Here is a 26,279-nt window from a genome sequence, read left to right on the forward strand (position 1 = left end):
GATATAAAACAATGAAATGTTTTGTAATGTAAAAGTCTATGCAATGTCCACACTAAGTTAGGAAGACAAAGCTGTAGCAAGACTTGTATATGTGTAGATTGCATTCCTTATAATGTTGGCACCAAAAAAAATCCCACAAAAAAAGTACAGATTGAAATATGTCTAATTTCAGTTGCTAGTATATTCTAAAACATATATATGATTATCCATAAATAAAACACAATGACCATTCCAAATGTCATATATATATATATATATATATATATATATATATATATATATATATATATATATATATATATATATATATATATATATATATAATTTATTTATATTAGTCCATTTTTAAGAAATTTATAAACATTGTTTTAATAGCACAGATGGTATTAAACAGATCTAACAGTACAGTTGGAAATACTTTGGTATGTTTTACATTTCATTTTACATGGCACTGAATGATTACCACGTTCATAATTAATTTGTCTGCTACTTTAAAGTTTACGTGAAACTTTTCCCATATTAAAATCTTTTATTTGGAAAAAAGTCCATGCAAAAATATATATAAATAAATATTAAATACATAATGCCAAGGTTTACATATTTTGGAAAAGTCAGGGTTGAATAAATGAAAAAATGTTCTGTTATACCATAAAGTATATGTAGGGTTTTTCATGTGTTTTTTTTTTGTATGTGTTGTAAAGAAATCTGTTTTTTTAAACTAATGAAGACTGCAGAAGTCAATCATTTAATTGAATTATTAAGCCTGTTACATGTTTACTAGATTTTTTTAAAGGCTTCTTAAATAAAAACATATTGTGTTCAATGGGGAAAAGTTTTTTTTTTTTTTTACCCCAGACATTTAAAAGATCATATTTTAGAGCAGCAATCACAATACTGTGATACTGTGATATTTTTATCCAAGGTCATCAGACTGTCAGGAACTTATACCAGCCTATGCCTTTTGCCATGCTAGTGCCACTTTGCTGTAAACCAGTTCAGTATTTTAGAGCACAAAACATGGATATTTATTCATTCATTCATTCATTCATTTTCTTGTCGGCTTAGTCCTTTTATTAATCCAGGGTCGCCACAGCGGAATGAACCGCCAACTTATCCAGCACATTTTTACGCAGCAGATGCCCTTCCAGCCGCAACCCATCTCTGGGAAACTTCCACACCCACATTCACACACACACTCATACACTACGGACGATTTAGCTTACCCAATTCACCTGTACCGCATGTCTTTGGACTGTGGGGGAAACCGGAGCACCCGGAGGAAACCCACACAAACGCAGGGAAAACATGCAAACTCCACACAAAAATGCCAACTGAGCCGAGGATCGAACCAGCGACCTTTTTGCTGTGAGGTGACAGCACTACCTACTGCGCCACTGCGTCACCAACATGGATATTGTTAAGGAAAATAATCTATTACTGGACAAATTAGTGCTTAAAATATTACTTTCTTAAAATATTTCCCTACTTTATATGCGAAAAAAGGCGTGTGTCTGAACGTGACTTCTAACTATGGGACAGGATTTTTGAATGGAAGAGAAACAACATAACTGTTGCTGGAAGATTCTGCCATAATGATAACATGTGGTAGTACATTGCATTTTGTATTACATACAATGCATTACTGTATAAAACAGATGGATAGTTTCACATAGCCAGATTTATAATGTAGTCTCAAATCTACTTTCTAATCAAACTATCATAACAGTGTCATTTTAATAACCTCATTTGTCATCATGATGCTGGTGAATTGCAGAGCTGGTGCAAATGTTTCGCAATTGCTACAGTCAGATAATTTCATAACTGCTGTTTTCTCACTGCTGTCATTTGTATTGTTTATTTTTTTATTGAGAGAGAAGAATGCAGCATGTATTGACATGTTCATCTAAATGTTGCCTCAGCAGTGTTGACTGATCTGGATATCCAATATCAGTACAGTATATCACTGCAAAAACATTTTCAACCTTTTTTTTACTTCTAATCAAAGACAAATAAAGAGCTTTGATGTGCATTGGATCATATTTAGTCCCTTTTACTGTTTTGAGCAAAACCAAAATGTTTATTTAATGGTCGCCGGTGTCACTAATAATTGCACATATAACCCTTAATGTTAATGATTAATCATGCATTCGTGTATGTTTACAATATTGGTACCTAGATATAGTGTATGCTAATACTCATTAATAATTGTGATAATGAAGATGCACAAAATCGATATCATAAACACTTTAAAATACTGTCAATAATTATTAATTGTTTAAACTTTTAGAGTGCTTTCTAAGAATATTCATGTTGCATTTGCAGTGGTTGTTCATCACAGCACCAGATGCTTGGAGACTTAATATATCTTAAAAAAGTTGTCTTAAAGTCCACATGAAATCAAAATCTACAATGCTTGCTTTGTTAGCTCACTTTGTTGTTCCTGAGAAGAATAATTAATCTGTGCAAGTTAATCCACTGCAATAATTAGTTTGTTTTGGTAATCTTTAATGAAAGTCTGACCATTTCCTTTCACATTTGGAGTGGCGGTCCAAGTCAACTTGAGGGCTTCCATAGCACCTGCATATTAATACCCTCTCTAATCATTAGTTTGCTATGATGGAATGATGCACAAAAGAAAGCATGTTACTTCCTACTCAGTATTTTGTTTCAGTCGGAAGCAGGGCTTAATTTGTGCTGGAACACATCGGATCCAGCACCTCTGAAATCTGATCCGGCACCTCATTTTACCAATCCCTCTCCTCAACCGCCCTTCTCTTCCGTCTGCTGTTCACTTTCACTTTCTTCTGCAAGTCCCCAACCCTCTTCACTGTCGTCCAAGACACCTCTCGGCCACCCACCGCTCCAACCCCCAATCAATTGGTGAAAAATGATGTGACCATTTATAGGGCTATTGTTTCTTAACACTGTGCAGTAAGATTCCAATAATTAACATTAGTTCATTTAACTAAACTTATGATGAGAACTACGAAAGTTCACAATTTCTACAAAAGAATATTTGATTGATTTTAGTTGGCCTTAATTTATTTGTTAAATAGTTAACTAATCTAATAAAACATTAAAATCATAGTGATAATCTGATTTTAAGTCTTAATCATTTTATTAAATTGGTTTAAAACTTAATCGAGTTGTATTTTTAAACTAAGAACATAGTAACTGTAATGAGTGTGTTTTGTTCCCTCACTGTTGATAGTGAATGAAATTTTAATGTAGTGTTACCTGTTACTTGTTAGTACTTTTGCCATTTAATTTGGTTAAAACGTTTAAACAATAAAGCATTACATCAATTATTGTTATAATACCGATATTGTTATTGAGTCTTTTTTTGGCAGCTCATGACAATTTTGTGATAATAAATGTATATCATAATAGAAGCTTCAGCAAATAATCACAGCAAGACAATCTAAAACAGTCAGTAGCCTAGTGGTTTCATGATATTTTGTTGTTATCAGTTGCCTTAACTGGTGCCGCAGTGGCTCAGTGCCTAGCACAGCAAGAAGGTCACTGGTTCGAGCTCTGGCTGGGTCAGTTAGCATTTCTAAATGGAGTTTGCGTGTTCTCCCTGCATGTGGGTTTCCTCTGCATGCTCTGGCGTCCTGCACAGTCCAAAGACTTGAGCTACAGGTAAATTGAATAAACTAAATTGGGTGGGTTTGGTTGTTTCCCAGTACTAGGTTGCGGCTGGAAGGGCATCCACTGCGTAAAACATGCTAAATTCTAAACAATTCTAAAAATGTGCTAACATTTCAAAATCAAAAGAACATGTACACGTGTGTCAGAGGACAGATCAAAGTCCAATAATGCAATTCAAAAGCGTAAAATAAGCTTTCATGAGTTTTAAGATTTTTTTTTTAACAGAAACATTCATACAACTAATAAACAAATACTGTATTTTTTACAGTGCATGGAACTTTGACATGTAACATACATTGATTTACTATGGTAAACAATGTATACTTGTGAATGTACCAAAAATAATGTTGCACTACTTGCTTTTTTTTTTTAACCCTAAATAACTCTTTTGCACAATATCTTGCACAATATTGTTCTGTCTTATGTTAAAGTACTTGTTTAGTCTGTCTTAGGTTATGTGTATAGTTAAGTATTTATAGTGTATGCATAGTTAGCAATTAGTATAATTAGATTACCGCTCCAATATGTTAGAATGTACAGATTTAAAATAGCTCTTTAGTCAAATGTTGTGTTCATATTTAAGATTATGTTTATTTATGCATCTCTATGGTCCTGCGAGACATGACATTTCGTTCCACTTTAGAAACATGTAGTGGAATGACAATAAAGCTCAACTTGACTTGACTTGACTTGACTTGTATGTAAATTATAGGCACATCCAAGAATGAATATCAAGGTACAATATTACAGTACATGCTTTTATTTTTAAATATACCAACATTAAATGTGAATCATCTCCATTTACCTGTTTAGCATTTTTGAAGCACAAAGAAAAAGATGCGTATGTGAAAAAACTGTGTGTGTGTGTGTGTGGGAGAGAGTTACAGTGGCACCCTTTAAAGGGCATTCTCAATCTCTCTCTCTCTCTCTCTCTGTGTGTGTGTGTGTATATGTGGGTGAAGCATTAGCTTACTAAATATGATTTCTATTATGCATAATGTAGAGCGCACTGCAGCTTTTTGGGACAGAATATTTTTCAGCAACACTTGTGTGTGCAGAAAGCCGAAATGGCGGTGTGTATCCCATGTTCACGGATGTGCTTGCTTGTTTGTGCACACCTATTTGTGTGTGCATGCGTACAGTGTGTGAGAAGGAAAGAATTGGAAGGATCGGGGTCATATAAACAGTCTGATTTTAGCTCGCAGGCGAGTTTAGCGCTGAATTAATGTCCTCCTACCCTTTCGAGAGCGAGTGTGTGAGTGTTTGTTTGTTTGTTTGTGTGCACATTTGTGTTCTTATGACAGAATGTGTGGCCTTTTTATGTGTGAGTGTCGGTGTGTAAGCGAGTGATTCAGTGTGTGTGTGTGTGAGAGAGCAGGACTGGAGCGAGACTTCAAAGCCACTGAAACGGTTGGAAACTTTAGGTGTGTGTGTGTGTCATCTCTCTGAGCAGATAGTGTGCTCTCTTATGCTGAGCACCACATCATGTTCTCAGTGAATAACTGAGCAGTGCTCTCTCTGATGTTGAATATTCAATTATGTGTAATGCTGCATTGAATATTCATGTGCTTTTTTCTGTGAAAGGGCGCTCATACCTTTGGTCTCGGCTCTGGAAGACGGATGCTGGAAGGGTGTGATGTTGAGCGTGTGCGTTTGTTATAAATTGCTGAAGGGCAAGGTTATTTCAAAAGGACATAAAGCATCGGAAATATTTCAGACGTGTGTTATGTTACACTGGGCTGTGGCAGACAAATAAATCATTCAATAGGCTTTGCCAGAAGTTGCTTCCATATTTTGTTTATTTCCATATCACTGAACTTCTCGCTGAAAATGTGTCAGTGTGTTGGAGGCAGATGACTTCAGTGAGAGCTTAAGCGATGGTTTTAAACTTTTAAAGTAGGTCGATTTTGAAAGTTGCTTGTCCTGTGTGAGTTGCTCTTGACTCATTTCGCCATTGATGATGACTGGGGATAAAATGATCAGTACTTTAAAATTGAACTACTATTTTACGGGAATTAAGCACAGTAAAAACTAAAAATATATATTTTTAAAGGTATCACACAAGATGTAAAGTAAAAAAAAATACAATAATAATAATAATAATTATAATAACAATTATAATAACATTATTTTTATATAGCACCTATAAAACTTAATTTTCAAAGCGCTTTACACAAATAATGGCCCAGTACAGCATGCTTTTTATGGCCGTTTCCATTGTCAAAGGGTACCAAAAAGTGAACCATACCATATCTCTTTTTGGGTATCCTTTGCAAAGGGAGGCCAATCAATAAAATTGGTTGGGTTTAGAGGAGGAGGAGAGTGGGTCAGTCGACTGGTCAGTCAGTCGGTCGTTTAGGCAGTCAACAGCGATCTCTGGTGGGTTTACATGAGAACAGCAGGCGTGAATGGCACTTGCGAGAGAAATTTGAGATCTCAAAAACGGTGCACAGCAGCCTCTGATAGATTCGTAAAAACAAAAACTGCAAAAAAAAAACGTACCTCCTGGGAAGTATTTCGCGGTCTCCAGAACTGTATATAGAGGTACGTTTTCAGAATGAGCCTGGGTTGGAGACATTACACCGTAATAATATTTACTATGATAACGAGCCATTGTCGACCCAAGCCCGAACCCGGTATCACTTTCTCGAGAGAGCTCGCGTGCACGTCTAGATTTGAAATAACTAACTTCTTAAGCTGATGATAATAACGTGCACGTGATTATTGAAGTGCTTTTGATATCCAATCCTTTCAGAAACGAACAAACACGAAAGTGACATGCGAAGTCGGAAAAACAAAGGAGCAAATAATTCTTACAATAGCCTAAAACATGAACAAACTGGGCTATGGTGGCTCAGTGGTTAGCACTGTCACTTCACAGCAAGAAGGTCACTGGTTCCAGTCCCGGTTGGGTCAGTTGGCATTTCTGTGGGGTGTTTGCATGTTCTCCATGTGTTGGCATGGGTTTCCTTTGCATGCTCCCCACAGTCCAAAGACATGTGCTACAGGTGAATTGGATGAATTAAATAGTCCATAGGTTTTGTGTGTGAATGAGAGTGTATGCTTGTTTCCCAGTACTGGGTTGCAGCTGGAAGGGCATCTGCTGCATAAAACATAGATTTGCCGCAATAGTTGGCGATGTGTTCCACTGTGGTGGCCCCAGATGAATAAATGATTAAGCCGAAGGAAAGTAAATGAATATATATTCAAAATACAATAAAAATTATTTTCTTTAGTGAATAAAAAAGCCCTAGAAAGAACACTGTAAGATAAATTTAGTGTGTTCTTGCTTAATAAAAGTATTAAATCCTGTCAAAAGAAATAAATCCCACTAAGCCAAAAGTTTCGAGAAGTAGCACACGTAAACTACAGACTGTCTTTTTTCCATTCTTCAAGCGAGTGACAGCATCTGTCACCACCGCCACTTGAGTGACTCATATAGAGGAACATCTTGTTTATTGTCCTAGTCTGTTTTCCTGTCGCTCTTTCTTGCACATACACTTAAACGCATCTAAATCTCCCTCGTTCTGTCTCTTCAGGCTGACATATGGATATGATGTCATCACCGCCCTGGTTGCTAGGAAACAGAAGGGGGGGCTGTAAAATGAGAGAACGGGAGTGAGGGATGAGGCAGAATGAGCACAGGAGATCCAAAATTCATGTCATTCCTGCAATAACCTTGTCTACGTCCGACCACTAATACTTCCACTCTCCTCTAATGCAAAATCACTATCAAAAAACACTTGTGCTGTCATCGGTGCCTGATCTCCAGCTGTACATCTGCTATATCAGAGTGCAGGGTTAAGCATCCTGCAGTGTGTCTGAGTGTTTCTCTTTATGTTTGTGTCCGTTAATTAACTGTGTGGAACATGTTTTTACTTTATTTTTTTGTATTTGTTCCTGATGAATAAGGAGGCTTTGATGAGATTCTGTTTGATAATGCTATTATGATAATAGAGATGCTTTGCTTTGTATCTGAGATTTTCAATTTTTAAAGCTTAAAGGTTTATGAAACCCTTGAGTACTTTTTTGGGATTTTTTGGGCTGGATCAAAATCGGCGACGCAGCGCAAAACTGCAAGTGCAAAGATGACGTGTCAGTTACTCATTATTATTCATAGCTGAGTTTTTTTATCCTATGAGAAGAGCCTGCATCTTAATTATTCATGCTTTTCGAAGGCAAGGTAGACCTGGGTGGTTGGCTGGGGTTAGGTGCAATGCCTCCTTTTTAAAATCGTACATTTTCGTACGACTGAACCTAGCCACTAAACTGATGCTGTCAGGGCTGATACAGCAAAGCTGTTTGTGCGCAGCAAGCATTTTTATCGGGAGGTCAGTACGAGAATTAGAGAATGGCGGACTTTGTCTTTTATCAGGGGTTCGTTCACATTTAGACACTTCGCCGTGCTGCTGAGTTTGCCTAAATCCTCTAGATTACCAACAGGGCTAATGGATAAAATAGACAACTGCTTTGAGTCATTCAGACCCATGGATTGAGGAAAAAGTCCTCCTTTATAGTGTTTATATGAACACGATTATCTTTATAATGATATAAATTGTGGTTGTGTGTATATGAAATTACGAATAACAAATGTAGCAAAGCATTAAATAACTGTTTATTTCTTTGCATTTTAACTTTATAAACTATAAAATAATGCGTCTCCTCACAGTTTGTGTCTCATTTTGTGAGCAACAGTTCTTAGCTCTCCTCCTTCTCCCCTGCTGGCTCGCTGAGCTCTACGCCCATTATGATGCATCTTTTGAAAAAATTCTGAGGGAGACCTGTACCGAAAGTGGGGGGTGTCATAGCGCTTTAAAGGGTTAGTTTACCAAAAAAAAAAAAAAACTGTCCTAATTAGGGATGCTCCGATTGATCGGTTGGAAATCGGTATCGGCCGTTAATCACATTTAATGACTCCATGGGTACTGGCTAATCTGGCTGATCTCATCGCTAGTGTGTTTATAAGTTTGCAAGCAGAGGAAGATGCACGTGCGCACCTGGGTTATACATACAGCAGCTTCAACACGTGAAGAGTTAAATGATTCGTGGGGGCATGAGGTATTGCTGAGCTTACATTACAGCAGCTAAAATATATACAGATGTGGTGCAACCTCCGTTTACAGTTTTTTGGCGCGACTCATGTAAGTGATGATTGCAACCGTTGTGTATCCAGTGTTTATATCCAGCATGATCGCTCATATCTAGTGACTCATCCAAAATTATGACCTAATGTGCTATCTCTGAAAAAGCTGCTTCTGACCATGACATGTTCACACCTAAATAGTTAAAAGAGATATGTTTAAGAGATTATATGCAGCATCCTTAATTAATTCTCTTAGGTAAGGAGAAATCTTCACTTAAGTTTCTTACTTAGAGGGAAAATGTGCTTTATGCGTTATAAACCTTTAAGCATCAGAATCGGTACTTGATATCGGCCGATCACCACAAGGAACTGGTATGTAGTATCGGCTGCAAAAATCCTGATTTGAGCATCCCTAGTCATAATTACTCATATTAATGCCATTCCAAACCCCTGAGATGTTTGTTCATCCTTTAGAACACAAATTAGGAAGTCCAAAAAAAAAAAATGCTGAACAACATACTCTAATCAGACGATATACCTTCAGTGATTCAATTGAAACATTTTCAAGCTATGAGGATACTTTTTTGTGCACTTGAAACAAAAATAACAACTTTAATCAGCAATTTATTCTCTTCAGTGTCAGTATAGGGCACATGTTTCATACACTTTTTCATTATCAGGTATTTTATTAGAGTATACTAATAACAGTGATAAAATAAGTTTAAAGTTTTGGAGAGAAGTCACTTATACTCATTGAGACTGAATTTATTTGATCAAAAGTACGATATGAAAAAATACTAACGTCGGGGATAAATGTTGACAATATAAAATAGATTTTTTTTTGCCTAATATATTTTAAAATGTAATTTATTCTTTTGATGGTAAAGCAGAATTTTTACCATAATTTCTTATTTCTAAACAATAGCTATGTTTCCATCCAAAGATGCAAATTAAATTTATGCACAAAACTGGGATATCGCACAAAAGACCATTAACATCCAACGAATCAAATCGGATAAAATCGTCACTTCCTGATTAACTGGCATCAAATATTAAGAAAAAATTGATATTGAAAAAACCTTGCTGTTTCCATCAACCGTTTTTTATGCACATCCCCAAAATGCACATAGAAGTAGGTGAATTAAAACAGTTATTGTTGAAATGGCTGTGGAAACTTTTTTCGAGAGGATTAATTATTTATATATATATATATATATATATATATATATATATATATATATATATATATATATATATATATATATATATATATATATATATATATATATATATATATATTTGTTTGTTTTAATATTTGTTTAATGTTTGCCCTGCATTAGTGTTTTCAAGGGCTGTTTGCTTCCTTTAACGAAAATATAAAAAAAAACTGACTCAATTTGCATTTGATATCTTTGTTCTGGGCAGCTGATCTTATTGGTTTTTATCAGTCTGTTCTTTGATTGGCTGCAGCCACAGATGTGATCCCTGGAGATATACAGCTAGAGGACATTCTGTTTTTAGTGTGTGTGTGTGTGTGTGTGTGTGTGTGTGTGTGTGTGTGTGTGTGTGTGTGTGTGTGTGTGTGTGTGTGTGTGTGTGTGTGTGTGTGTGTGTGTGTGTGTGTGTGTGTGTGTGTGTGTGTGTGTGTGTGTTTGTGTGTGTGTGTGTGTGTGTGTTTGTGTGTGTGTTTGTGTGTGTGTGTGTGTGTGTGTGTGTGTGTTCTACAAGGTATGCTGTTTGTTATACTAGGACTGGTTATAAATAAGTCATTTACACTAATCAACATGTTAATTATGTAATCAGTGATTTCTTTTATATTGCTAGAACAATTCAAGTTCTATTTATCACCTTCATGACTGAATTACAATCAGCACAGCCAATCTGTGCACATTACTAAATAAAATTGAATAAAATATTGAATGAATTAATTATTCTTTTAGAACACTAATGGGACTAATATTGTAAGATCTTTATTATCTTGTCTTATTAAAAGTATTTTGTGGTTAATTAATGTAAAAACTAAAATCACTGTAAGAAAAAAACATTGGGCAAAACCTAACATTTGGGTTCTAGGGTAAATTAAAAATTAGTAATAAAAATATGATTGTCTATATTTGACCCAAACAAGTTTTTGAAGTATAAAATTAAATATTTTATTTCCAGAATAACAGTATAAGTTGGCAATTTGGTGAATTTTGCCAGTTACTGTCAATCTTTCTTTCACCACACATGTAGTTAATTTGAGTTTAAAAATGTGTAAAAGGTATAGTTCACCCAAAACTGAATATTCTGTCATCATTTACTGAACCTTCACTTGTCACAAACCTGTTTGAGCTTCTTTCTTCTGTTTAACACAAAAATAAGGTATTTATGAAAATGATGGAAACAAAATATATTGTTTTTCCCATTATGGAAATCAGTGGTTACAGTTTTCTAACATGAAAAAAAAAAAAACTTAAATTGTGTTCAACAGAATAAAAAAAGTCATAAGGTATGAACCACTTGACTAAATAGTACAGTAAATAAATTTCACTTGAGGGTGAACATTCGCCTTAAAGGGCTATAAACAAGTGGCAAAAGAGGGAAGGGTTTACATGAAAAGGGGAGTTTTATTACTTGCACTACAGCTGATTTTCACAGCAGCAACACAAACACAAGACGCAGGGGGGGTTAGACAGTGATTCGGAGTGCAGCATTTATAGCAGATCTGAGAGCTGTGTGGAAGTAGAGGATTTTCAGTCCATAATATTGTAGTGATATAACTAAATCATTTTGACCAAGGTATGTCATCAAAAGCTGAAATATTACTTCTGAATATAACTAACCTTGCCATCTGGAGAAACATAAACAACGAACATTGATCACACAATTAACACTAGGGCTGCACGATTAATCTGAAAAAGATCTCGATTCGACTCTACACATGATCTTATTTCAGCTTTTCAACGATTCAGCCAATTCAATTCAAGGTCAGGAGAGAAGCATGACAGTCGCACAAGCCTTCACAGCAACATTGACTCCTTCAAATGACGTTAAAAGTGTCACATACTGTATTTATAAGGTATAATTCACCCAAAAATGTCACTTCTGTCTTCATGTAATGATGTATTCGTGGCAGCGAAATCACACATGAGCTGACCGCGAGCTGTTTGTTTACTACCGAGAACGCGCGAGTGCACGCATGACGCTTACTTTAGTGAACACAACCTGCATAGGCTGTGAATAACAGGTAATGAAGTTGTAAATACCCTTTAGTTGGTTGCACAGAGCGATCGTTTGAGGGACGTGCGGGAGGTTTGATTTGCATGAATGCGATTTTTTTCCCACAGTGATGGCGGCCATGAGCCGCGCTCAAAAGTGAAAGTGAAAGCTGTGCACACATCATTTAAATGATCATATCGCCTTTTGTATAGCTATGATTACGACAAGCATTTATATGTTTTTTCTTTCATAGCAAACAGACTGTTGTGCATAATAAAATGTTTTACATTAATAAATGTTTACAGTGTCAGTTTAACAATCCTAGCCTATAATGTTGAATATAATGCAAGAAGGAATCTGATAATGACAACATTCTAATTTTACTAGTGAAAACAAATGGTCTAATAATGTTGTTAATAACAGATGACAAGCACATGTCTTAAACATAATAAATCAACTTTATAATTGTAAATAGTTATATTCTGTTATCATAATTTTACTGTGAATTAACAAACAGGACATATTGAAAGTCTGTTCAAGTCCACCATATTGACTATAAAAAATTTAGCATTTTAAGCAACAGTTGAGTTACACATAGGCCTAATATTATTATTGTTGTTTTACCATATGTTTGAGAATTAGCAATAATAATAGGCTAATCATATTAACCTTTATTTTACATTTACAGAATCAAGAGAAAATTGTGATCTTGATTTTAAGCAAAAACAAATCGTGATTCACATTTTTTGCCAGAATCGTGCAGCCCTATTTAACATATTCATAGTGACAGTACAATAAACAACAACCGGAACTGCATTTTTTTTTTTAAAAGAAGACGAGGGGCAAATCTGGATTTCACCATTTCCAGATTCAAAAAGTTCTGGGGTAAAAAAAATGTTCTTTACAAACATATTTTTGTCGTGTGTTAGCAGACCACTGTAATCCACAAATGTGTGTCCACAAACGAGCTGTGCTCTCATCATGGGGAAATGGACAAAACGCAACACTGACGACCCATGTCTCAGAACAACTCTTCTTTTACTACTTGTTTGAATTACTGTTGACAACACAACGTGGCGTCTCTCTCAATACTGTAGCAGGTAAAAGCAGTCTTCGAAGCTAAAGTATATCATGCATTTTAATGAAGTTGCATCTCGTTCACAATAGAGCACGCTGTTTGGTTTGAACGAAATCTTTCTCGTAAATTAATGAACAGAAAATTCAATGACGTCACTTTGTACTGGCCGGTACAGACAGCCAATCTCCATGCTGGAATTTACACAATGATTTCATCACCGTGACGTTTCTTTAAAATTTCCTTTTAAACCGGATGAACGAATTTGCTCTAAAGAATGCAAAAACAACCAATGTAATAGTGTTTTTAGCAATGTAGGACATAAATATGACTGTCAAAAAATGTGTTTCATGACCCTTTAAAGCAGACTCATTATTTGAATTCACCCATGAATCTCTGCATTGGTTGTCATGAATTCCTATCCACAGACTGCGGTAGTACAACTGATGCCAGCGAGGCTTTTGGGACTTCATTTCATCACACATCATTGCACCATACAGCTGAGATGTGCTCATCTTAATCTCTCTCCAACTTTCTCTCTAAAATGTTTCTATTAGCATCATCAGTGTGAGCTGAATGCTCAGATCCCTCATTACCTTAAATTAGCACTTCAGTGTTTGCCCACCAGCCTGTTCTGCATTGTCGACAAAGTGTATGTGTGATCCGCTCTCCCTCAGTGAGTGCGTGTGCACTGTAGGTGGTTACTAACTGCCATCAGAAGCATTTCATCTCAAGATATTACAAAAGAAGCTATTTCTGGAGTCATAGTACTGGGGATTTTTAGGTGAGACAATGCATGCAGAAACACTGTTTATTCTTGCACCTGTCATTTTTTGGTTTTGTTTGGCTTTTCATGAGGGGTTTTTCAGACCAATGTGAAGAAAACACCCACATATATATTTTAATTGTATCTTTTGTTGGACTTGGTCATTTTTTTGAGGCTGTTTGTTGTATTTTCTGAATTATAGAGTAAAACTTGAATCACAAAATTCTCTTTGTAAAACATTTAACTTTAATATGTCACAAATATTAAGCAAGAATTTTTAGTCTGACATCATGGATTTTTATGCTAGAAACACATTCTTTTTTGTATATTTAATCAACATTTTAGAAAAGGAAATGTTTGTAATTCTTAATGTAATCACTCAACACAGAAAGTATGCTGGTAATTATAGAAAGGACATATGAAAGTGTATTTTTTTTCCGTGTTTGAGTGCCCTAATCAGGTCTCAGGTGCATCAACCAACCCACAAAATGTGAACAAAAACAAGCAAACCTACAGGCATGTGGAAAAACACGCTGTTCAGAATTCACTCCTCTAGTGACGTACAGTAAGAAGGTGATCTTATTATATAATTTCCACCCATTTATCTGCATGTTTCCACCCACGGCTAAAATGGATAAAGTGACGATTTTCTTAGACTCTATTTATGGAGATCAGAGCTGTCGTTATTTTAATCCCCAAAATGTCCACTGTCAGCGAAATTTACAAACATACATTTATTATTCACTGTATAGTGATAAGATGTACACTACTGGTCAAAAGTTTGGAGTCAGTATGGGTTCTTAAATGTTTTTAAATCAGCTTATCCTGCTCACCAAGGCTGCATTTACTAGTTTACCTGCAAAATTGTGAAATGTTAATGCACTATAAAATTACTGTATTTAAAGAAGTTTATAATTTGATTTAATAATTTATTACAGTGGGCAGCACGGTGGCGCTGTGGGTAGCACAATCGCCTCACAGCAAGAAGGTCGTTGGTTCGAGCCCCAGCTGGGTCAGTTAGCATTTCTGTGTGGAGTTTGCAGGTTCTTCCCGTGTTCGTGTGGGTTTCCTCTGGGTGCTCTGGTTTCCCCCACAGTCCAAAGCCATGCAGTATAGGTGAATTGGGTAAGCTAAATTGTCCATAGTGTATTTGTGTGAATCAGAGTGTGTCGATGTTCCCCAGTGATGGGTTGCAGCTGGAAGGTCATCCGCTGCATAAAACATTTGCTGGATAAGTCGGCGGTTCATTTCGCTGTAGCAACCCCAAATTAATAAAGGGACTAAGCTAAAAAAGAAAATGAATGAATGAATAAATTAATTTATTACAGTGAGTTTAAATCACTCCAATTACACCATTCTTCATGAATCCACCTTTCAGTCACACGATCCTTCAGAAATCACTCTAATATTAATTATTATTATTATTATTATTATTATTATTATTATTATTATTATTATTATTATTGTTATTATTATTATTATTATCATTATTATTATTATTATTATTGTTATTATTATTATTATTATTATTATTGGTAATAGTAATTAAAGCACTAATGACTGGAGTAATAATTTTAGTTGAAACTACATATAATAAGAAAGCTGTTATTTAAAATTGTACTAATTAATTAACAATTTACAATTTTACCTTTTTTTTTTTTTTTTTTTTTTTTACATTTAATAAATACCACCTTGATGAACAGAATAGTTTCTTAAAAAAACATAAAAAAAACTGAACCCAAACTTGTGATGGGTATTGTACTTTTTAACATTTTCTGTGAAGACAAGAGAAACAAACTGATAGTGTGGTGTTTATGTTAGTGATGCACTGAAATAAATATTTTGGGCTGAATCAAAGCAAACTATTTTCGAAACACTTGGCTGAAATCCGGATCTGAAAATGTTTCAGTGGAATTATTCATTCTTTTTGAAAAATATATAAAGTAAATTTGTATCACTTTTTGCAAAAAAAATGTAAATTGTCTGTAATTTGTAAGGAAAGTAGCCACATTTTAGTGATAGTAAAATGTTATTGACAGTGAATGACTCAAGAGGCATGAAAAATTGTTGTCATGATAGCACATACATATTGAAAGCAATATAAACAAGTGTAGTACATAAAAATATCCTGTCAGGGCATTATTTGAGTGTTTTTTCCTTTTCTCGTTGATCATGAGGTTCATGCATAGCTTTGTACTATATACAATTACATGAGTGCATGCCCTAACCCTAACCCTAATCAAAGAGCTCCAGTGAAATGAATAGGTTTCATAGTGTAGTGCTTCCCATGTCTAATGTGAAAGCCACTTTACTCTTTTTTTTTGGCTCTTATTCTTTTGGACATTTTTCTCTTTCAGCCAAAATTCAAAAATACAATTTTCGACGGCTGAAGATTTGGTGCATCCTTAGTTTATGTGCAAAGGCAGCACATTGGAGCAGAGCAGTAACATGCTAGTTAATGAGTTTATTAACCATTACTCCCCTGTACAACAGTTAAATAAATATGACCACTAAGCCTTCAGAATCATCCTGGTTCAGTCTAGAAGATAGAAGTTCTTCTCCATCATTGACACTGGTTTGAAGGCTGTAATCCACTAATAATTCCTTACATTTATAAAGGGCTTTTCTGGACACTCAAAGCGTAATACTAATTGGAGGGAATCTCCTCATCCACCACCAGTGTCAAAAATCAACCTGGATGATACGATGGCAGCCATATTGCACCAGACTGCTCACCACATCAGCTGATTGGTGGAGAGGAGACAGAGTAATGAAGCCAAATATGAAATGAGGATGATTAGGCGGCCATGATGGACAGAAGCCAGTGGGAAAATTTGGTTAGGTTGCCGGGGTTTAACACCTACTCTTTTCAAAGGACATCCTGGGATTTTTAACAACCACATTGAGTCAGGACCTCAGTTTAACGTCTCATCTGAAGAACAGCACTCACTGAGCAGTATAGAGTCTCCATCAATAAACTGGGGCGTTAGGACCCACACAGACTGCAGGTTGAGTGCCCCCCTGGAGGTCTCACTAACACCACTTCTGACAGCAACCCAGCTTTCCCTTGTGGTCTCCCATCCAGGTGCTAACCAGGCTGCTTAGCCTCATTGGCCGACCATCTGAGAGTTGCAGAGAGCTAGCTGCCGGCTAATGGTCATTCAGTTTGTTTTGCTTGTGTGAGATTTTCCTTACACAAGCAAAACAAATAGCATGTAAAGGTTATTAAAAAGACAGCAGTTCATTTGCATTTAAAGGGACAAACACAAAAACTACAGTATACAGAAAACTATAATACATGATCTATTGGGTTTCTGGAGCTGAAATTTCACAGATTTATTTTAGATTCTGAAAATAGGCATGGCATCCACTTTCATTTTATTCCAAGTTTTATTCCAACAGTGACTTGCCATAATAAGGTTTTCTGTTAGGATTCTCTGTAATGGCATTACAGCCTCAAGGAATGCTCACTGATGTAATTCTGCATGTTCACTGGGCCTTCCCTTGAGGCGACTGTAACAACTCTTTTTCTCTCTCGTTCTCTTCCTCGCTCTCTCTCTCTCTCTAAACACTCACAGGTACAAGCTCATATAGTTTCACGACACGTTGAGCACACACACATGGCACACACACCTCCATATGTGGCGTATATCTCCAGGGTGCGTGTTGTTGACCTGAATTAAACATGGTCCTGTGCTGGAGTGATGTCACTGGCAGCAGTAAAGTGATTGGGTCACATGTTCAAAGTGTGGGTCTCTAGTGACGCCCGCCTTGTTAACTCAGACTCTTGGAGCGTCTCGGAGAACAGTCCAAATGTCAGCGGATCAATGAACGGGTGACGTAATCGCTCTCGCTTCGCTCAAGGTCTCTCTTCATCTAATAAATAGGGTTGTTATATCCAATGACTTTATTTACCAAAGCTGAGTTGAGCTTTTAGACAAGCGCCCCATAGGTTTTTAACACCGGTCTCTGCGGAGTCACCATTTGCTGTTATTGGCGAGTTATTTAGGGAGTTTGGGTTCAGATTTAGTTTGAATTATTTGTTTCAATATAGCAAAGATCTATATTATATTATATTATATTATATTATATTATATTATATTATATTATATTATATTATATTATATTATATTATATTTTGGTGAGGTCCAAAAGATCCATCCATCCATTAAAAATAAATAAATCTAATAAACAAATCAATTACTAAATCTAGTAAATAAATCTAATTTAAATAAGTTTTTATTTTAGTTTTGTTTATTTATTAAAAGATGCTGTAAGTTTTTGACTCTAAAGCATAAAAATACCATAATATGTTTGCTGATATTTAAGAAACATGCCATGTGAACTTTCTTGTTTATCTGAAAAACAATGCTTAAGTCACATATTCTGCTTTGAAAATGTGCGCTACGTGCTGAAACGCTGTCTTTGTTTTGGTCATTTAACCTGCTCAATGCCAGTTTAGCCAATTATATTTCAGTACCCCAGGTTGGTGGAAAAGCATGTATATCATTCATTCAGTCAGAAAGGCCCTCAAAGTATGTGTCTGTGACTGAATTGCGACCTCCGGTGGATAGTGATAACCTCTGAAATCAGACACAGATTCAGAGTTCCACATGAGGTGGATATTAATTAACAATTGATATAAATATTATGAACGAAAACATTAGGTGAGCAGGTTACATTGTAACACCGTACTCTAACAACAGGCTACGTGACCAGATACGCAGTGATAAGCAATTTGGTTGTTTGCACCAGATGAAACACGACAGGAATTTAAATACAGCCGTTTGGAAGCACAGAATAGTGCACTCGCTGCACTCCAGCGAAATGATAAAAGGTTTATAATCTAATTAATACACAATTAAACCTCTTAAAATTATTAAATGTACATGCTAAATCACTTATGTGTTGGCTTGCACAAGTTCACAGTTGTCACAATTCTAAGGTTCAATTTCAAATGGTTTATTCTCTTTTCAAGATCTGAGGTGAGCTATCTGCTGCTGCTTTCAGTAGTATGGCAATAAATGTCGTGTAAAATGACATTCAAACTCACATTATTAGCATTTAACACTAAATAAAGCACATGAGGTGTACCTGCACCTCATCATTGTCAGTTCAACCTGTTGTTTAGCTGCAAGAAATCGAAGTGTAAAATAAGAAGAAGTCGTGTGTAAAATATAAATTTTAGGTGTTGGTTAGGACAAAAACCTTCCTGTTAATATGGAAAATATTCCTTCTGTCACATGCTGTTGCTTTTATTTAGAACACAACTTAAATCAGCCTTTAGGCTCAAAAGTCAGACTTGCTATTGTTGATGTCATCAATCTGGCAACCTGTGCTTGCATATGTTTTGAACCAGGCGTGCACGAGTGTCAAACTTACAGACTGCACCTTTAGATTAGAAACTGTAACAAGATTTTTGAAGAAGTTGTTTGCTTGTAAGATTCATACGCTATTAAAATTTGCATTGAATATGAATTATTTTAACTAAATAATTTACTTCATAGATATTTACATTAGATGTCACCTACCCTTTTGTCTATTGGAAGGAATGCGTCAACAGAGCCGCCATTTTAGTACAGGGTAGCGCTCCTTTGAAATGAATGCAGGACCAACGTGCAGTGAGGGACTGGCCATCCAGAGTCAAAGATATATACAGTACACATATATGCCCATATCTATGATCAGAAGTTTTCACGGTGTTCAGTATGCAAATAACTTTTCTACAACAACGGCTGCACAGGTATTGCTGACAAAGAGCATGTGTTTTTGTGCATGCACATGTATCATTCTCCCTCCCTGTTAAATTTAATCTAATCCTAAACTCCTAAAACACACTTCCTCTCCCACTTACACTTTTCATTTTAATGGAGGGAGCGATTCGTTTTTGAACGAATCCCCGTTATAAACAACTCATTCACTTAGCCAACACAGCACTAGCACAGCAGAATCTTGTTGTCATATTTTCTTTACATTGTTTGCTTATTTTATTCAACGAAACTAGCATAAGCCTAGAATTTATGCAAGTTGGTGCTACTTTGCCTTATGGTGAATGCAGAAATTGACTGTGTTATAATTAGTAACGTTACTTGTTCAGCACAAAAGTTCGTAAAACGTAAAAAAACGAAATCTTACTTATGAAGTGTTCTGCCTTGGTGCTTTGTTTTCTGTGTTTGATTGTTACTACACCCATACACAGTGCTAAAGTACAGCATCTTCAGATTGGCTTCATCTTGACTTGTGCAGTTGAATGACATTAGTCCTGGGAGCACTGTACAAATGTGGCGACACTATTGACGCACTCAGGGTCAGTATGCTATATCTTGTGTATATATCTATGATTTATCTTAATCAAAATATCATCAGATGAGTTATATCATTATATAACTCATAGAACATTGACACTGACTTAAGTCCCTCTTTTGTGTTGCAGCAGTATTAAATCTACATATGTTTTACATTGATTTTGTGTCTGTCTCTTTCTTTTTCTCTGTCAGATGGAGGATGTGATTGCCAGGATGCAGGATGAAAAGAACGGCATACCTATCCGTACAGTCAAGAGTTTCCTGTCCAAGATTCCCAGTGTCTTCTCTGGTAAATCTCCTACATCTGTTTTATACACACTGCAGTTCCAAGCTGGCGCTGACAAAAGTAGTCTTTAGCAGGAGCCAGTGCCCCACAGCAAGCCTGAAGAGCAGCACAATAAAACCTCAGCCAGAACTGTGTAGTGCAGCGCCAGAATAAAGCCCTCACGGACTGATCTCTGCTGATGGCCTGATCTCTATCAAAGCTCTCTGACCTGCATTGCTCTGGTGGAAGAGCTCAATACATTCTGGGTGCAGAGGACAGGGTTTCAATTGGTTGTTTTTAGGACATCTGACTCCTATATTTGCTCAGATTTCATTCTAACAGCCACAAACAGTCATTATAAACTCAGCTAATGGAATATTTGCATGCTAATGATAATGGACCACATCAGCGGAATGTTGGCAATTACCATAGACTATAATTGCAGAGTTATTTTCACAAAGATGGGTTGAGTTGAAATGATTTTTGTGGCATTTGCTGTGAGGTCATATACCCTAAACCCTAAATATTTTGAACCCCCCGCCCCACCCAATAATCCATAATACTGTTTTAAATTGCCCCATATGCCTTTTTTTTTTTTAGATATTATACAATATTTTAGAACCATCAAAGGTCAAAATACACTTGCATTTATTTATTATAATACACTTGACAGCTGTGTCTGAATCTAAGGCTTTATCCAAAATCACCCCATACAGGGCATGCGAATGGTATTCATAGCTCTTCACTTTTTCCACATTTTTTTGTCACATCCTTACTCCAAAATGAATTAATTCATTTATTTCCTAAAAATTCTACACACAATACCCCATAATGACAATGTAAAAAAGATTTTTTAAATTGTTGCAAAATGTATTAAAAACAAAAGACCTGAAAAATCACAATATACATAAGTATTCACAGCCTTTGCTCAATACTTTGTTGATGCACCTTTGGCAGCAATTACAGCCTCAAGACTTTTTGAATATGATGCCACAAGCTTGACACGTCTTTGGGAATTTTTCGCACCAGTCTGAGGTCAAGATCACTCTGAGGCAGGTTTTCATTCAGGATGTCTCTGTACTTTGCTGCATTCATCTTTCCCTCTATCCTGACTAGTCTTCCAGTTCCTGCTGCTGAAAAACATCCCCACAGCATGATGCTGCCACCATCATGCTTCACTGTAGGTATAATATTAGCCTGGTTATGAGCAGTCTCTAGTTTTCTCTAAACGTAATGCCTGGCATTCACTCCAACTAGTTCAATTTTAGTCTCATCATACTAGAGAATTTAGTTTCTTATGGTCTGAGAGTCCTTTAGATATCTTTTGGCAAATTCCAGGCAGGGAGTGGCTTCCGTCTGGCCACTCTACAATACAGGCCTGATTGGTGGATTGCTGCACAGATAATTGTTCTTCTGTAAGGTTCTCCTCTCTCCACAGAAGAACGCTGGAGCTCAGACAGAGTGACCATTGGGTTATTAATTAGCTCCCTGACTAAGGCTCTTCTCCCCTGATCACTCAGCTTAGATGGCCGGCCAGCTCTAGGAAGAGTCCTGGTGGTTCCAAACATCTTCCACTTACGAATGATGGAGGCCACTGTGCTTATTGGAACTTTCAGAGCAGCAGAAATTTTTCTGTAACCTTCCCCAGCCTTGTGCCTCAAGACAATCCTGTCTCGGTTGTCTACAGACAATTCCTTTGTCGTTAAGCTTGGTTTGTGCTTTGACATGCACTGTTAAACCTGGGACCTTATATAGACATTTCAAGCATGATCAGTGGAAACAGAATGTACCTGAGCTCAATTTAGAACTTCACAGCAAAAGCTGTGAATACTTATGTACATGTGATTTTTCAAGTTTTTATGTTTAATAAATTTGCAATAATTAAATTTTTATTTTTTTCACATTGTCATTATGGGATATTGTGTGGTGAATTTTGAGGAAATTAATTTAATATATTTAGAATAAGGCTGTAACATAAAATGTGGAAAAAGTGAAGCGCTATGAATACTTTCCAGATGCACTGTACCTTCAAGTAGTGCTGCATTTGAGGGAGCAGCCATTTATTTTGATGGCTGAAACCATAGTGGACATTATAAAGTGCACTCAATCAATCCCACAATGCACAACAATAACAAGTTTGCAACCTATGTACACTACACAGCCAGTAAATCCCTATAGTGCATTATGAGAGTTCGTGCATCAAATTAATTTACACGTCTGACCACAAGATGGCATCTAAAGCACAATCCTTTCAGTTTATAGTTTAAATAAAATAAATATTTAGTTAAAGTTTATATACTTGATAGAAATTAAGTCTTTGTGTCATTACTAATAGACAGCTCGCCAAGAGCTCTATTTTGACGATCCAGGTGCAAAGTCCAAAGCGCAGGGCACAAAAGCATTAAGGACGTGTCAGAATGCACTTTTGCTATTTTAAGGACGGAAAAGTCTGCTTTGCGCTGTGGCACATGGTCTAACAAGGTTGAGCTTGTTCTCTTAATGAGTTATAGGTGTGTTTTGAGAATAAACCAATCAGAGTCTCATCTCCCATTCCCTTTAAGAGTTAGTTGCATTGCGCCATAGTGCATTTGCTATTTACATGGCCGACTTTGTAAATGGAAAATTGAGCACTTCACTAGAGAGAAAACAGTTAAACAGCATCTACAGTGCGAGAATGAGAGATGAGCCTCCTTATTCTTTACTTTCACTTTTACTCTTGTGGATAAGGAAATGTTGTAAGCACAGACGTCCTTTAGCCTACATGATTAATTTTGTTTATTAAGCGCAAAGATTTGTTTCAAAACTGTTTCTAAATTCAGTTCTAATTTGCAGCAAACAATAAATACGAAGTGTGGTCAAAAAACAGTTGGAGTTATATCCAAATACACATGCTATGCCTCATATGGTCTAAAAACTAAGCTTGTTTTTCATAAAACAAATATAAATATGCATATAATACATAATACTGCTAATAATAATAACATTATACAAAAACAAATTGTCATGAATAAACTGAAAAAGCCCCCATTGATGAAGAAGGCATGGAGGCAGTAGTTTTTATATTTATGTAAGTTAGAAAAGATTTTTTTTGTAATATTTTAATCCTTTATTTTTTCCATTAGTAAAGATATTTGTGTATTGCTGTACATCCTCTACCCTACTCTGCACTGATTAGTCATTTGGGCCAGTCTGTTGGTAATGGTCTACTGCACAGGTTTCAAACTCATAGGTCTGCATAGTTTAGTTCCAACCCTAATTAAACACACCTGATCATACTACTTTAGATAGATGTTTTGAACCAGGGCAGCAGCCCTCCAGGAATTGAGTTTGACACCCCTGGGGTCCGTTCTTCGTACCTCGCTTAAATGATCTAAGATGATTTGGCAGATCCTGGATCTTTTAATCTTGATAACTGACTAAATATACTAACTGGCTAATTTGGTTCTTCAAAAAAGTTTGTAAATCAGATTAAAATGTCTGGATAAACTGATCTGAGATCGCTGCGTGTGTTGTGAAGGACAGATCTATCGATCCTCAAAATCATGATCAGCAATGCAACGATTGACTGACGGCACAGCAGCGTAAGGACATCATCTGATTAATATTCAATTATCCATGTGAGCAAAATTACATCAAATTCGCAGTAAACGGTTTGTTAAATATGACACGCAATAACTTTCCTTGTTTGTTGTGAGCTCCAGGCTTTACACTTTCATGTGTCAAGAGTATTCATCATGTATTTTAATGCAAATCAATGTATTTAGTTCTACATTTAGAAAAGATTTTCTTCATTATTGTAGCCGTTTTTTAATCGCTGTATAGAATAACTGGATGATTACAAAAGCATTATGATATTGGTAAAGGTGTCTGCAACTTTTGTGAAGCATAATCACTGGCATATTAACTGTTAAAACATGTTTATGACTGCATTAATGTATTATTATTATTTTTTTTTAAGTCACATATTGTGCATTTTTATTATACACAGTTTGTAGTAAAGCGATCTAAAAAGTTCATATCAATAAGTTTTCTCTTTGCACCACGAGGTGGCAGTCTTTGTAATTTCATTTCGAGGGTGCAGATTGCATAAGTTTTATTAATATAAATAACTTTATTTATTTTATTAATAACCATAACTTTATATATATATATATATATATATATATATATATATATATATATATATATATATATATATATATATATATATATATATATAGTTAAAAAATATTTACTATTTTCCCAAGTGTATATTACTACTACTGTAAGAAAATATCACAATTCGGTACATACTTTCTCTGTTATCTTTGCTTGAACTGACCCGATCTAATCCTGTTTATATGAATTGAACCTGCTTCCGATCAGGTTTGAGCTAGCAGAACTGTTGCTATGACAACAACTCTCGGATCAGTTTTGAAGAACGAAACGATCCTGGATCGTGTCAAATCGTCAATATCCAAATCCAGCTAACTGAGTAATCCACGTACGAAGAACGGACCCCCGGTCTACTGCATACTGTATGTCAGTAATGAAATGTCCATGATCACTTCTGAATTTCGGCTGCAAAAGCTTACTTTTCACTTGTAAATACAGGCTAAAATTTGCACAGATCTGATTTATTTATTTATTTTTTGACACATCTGTTTGCATTATATTTAGAAAAACTGGTATCCAATATTTGTGTTTGTATTAATCTCTGTATGAAATGATTCTGTTGGTAATGGCTTTACAAATCGACATTGCTGACCTTAAGGTTTTGATTGGCCATGTTAACAAAATTATTTATGTAATTTATTGTTAAATGGTTGCACGTTAATAGTAGTGTGAATGCATACATGTGCGTTGCTTCATAATACAATAAAAAAAGCTGTCTTTGTGTGCAAACATTCTCCCCTCACATTGTGATGACGTAGACTTTCAAAAGGCAATTGGATATGTTTTTAGATGCAGGGCGGATGTCCAGATATTGGATGTGTCTGATTTCAAAAACACATTTTTAAGTGTCAGAACGGATGTGAAAAATCAGATATTTGTGTTTGTGTCAAACTAATTTGTTTACAGTGTCTATTCAAGTTTTAGAGTATTCTTTGGAAGTGGATTTAACTTCACATTACAGGAAACCAAACACTACCAGGCCTCAGCTACAAATACAGTGTCTGGGTGTCAAAACACCTGATAAAAATGTCATAGCTCAGCTAGCAAAATGCATGTGCCTCAAATCTGGCCAACCCCAGACACTTACATCCGGCCCATATACCACATGGAATGATGGCACTTGGGCGGTCCGCTCCTGTTTACCAGATCTGGGCCACAATTAAGCCATAGCAATATCACATATCAGCCAAAATTCAACCAAATGAACCAAAACTGACCCTATTCTGGGCCACAGTTTGCTTTTATTCTGGCCCGGATCCAGCCCACACCATACAATTACATCTGGACCTGCATGGGATGATGGCCCAGATCTGGCCTACACCTTGCACTTGCTGGGTGTGGCAAAAAACACAACTCCTAGCTTGCATTGCAGTATGAATACATTATATAGCTTATTGATGCTTATTGATGATTTGCTTTTGGTTCTTCTGTTTATGCTGACGCTGTTGATTTTGTCACTTTTAGTATACTTTTTGTGATGTTTGTGAATTTTGTACATTTTGTTTATTGTCACCGTTGTTGAGGTTCATACGCTGATTATTGATGTCTCTGTAAGCAGAAGTTAAACCATAGAATTTTTTAAAAGCTTAGAAACATTTATATTTTCTGTGGCATGTTCAAGCATGTTATTACGTTACTTTTAATAATGGATTAAACATTGGTTAACATCAGTGAATTATATTATTTCATCACAGGTTGTACCTCACTTGATTTTATTGTTTGTTTGCTGTAATGAATAAACTTTTCAAGCAAAGTTCTTAAAAGTTACAGCAGCCCAA

At 35.9% G+C, this 26,279-nt stretch overlaps 1 protein-coding gene across 18 annotated transcripts in view; it reads left to right on the plus strand.

Moving 5' to 3' along the window:
• The window catches only part of rgs7a (regulator of G protein signaling 7a), a 99,928-nt gene that overhangs the window by 45,089 nt on the left and 28,560 nt on the right, over window positions 1-26,279 (plus strand). For all 18 annotated transcript variants that reach the window (XM_073927178.1, XM_073927188.1, XM_073927182.1 and 15 more), the window contains 1 exon segment: window positions 20,274-20,370. In XM_073927178.1, the coding sequence (XP_073783279.1) occupies window positions 20,274-20,370 (97 nt within the window).

The sequence above is a fragment of the Danio rerio genome, chromosome 17 (genome assembly GCF_049306965.1).
Source record: "Danio rerio strain Tuebingen ecotype United States chromosome 17, GRCz12tu, whole genome shotgun sequence".
In the NCBI taxonomy this organism is placed as follows: domain Eukaryota; kingdom Metazoa; phylum Chordata; class Actinopteri; order Cypriniformes; family Danionidae; genus Danio; species Danio rerio.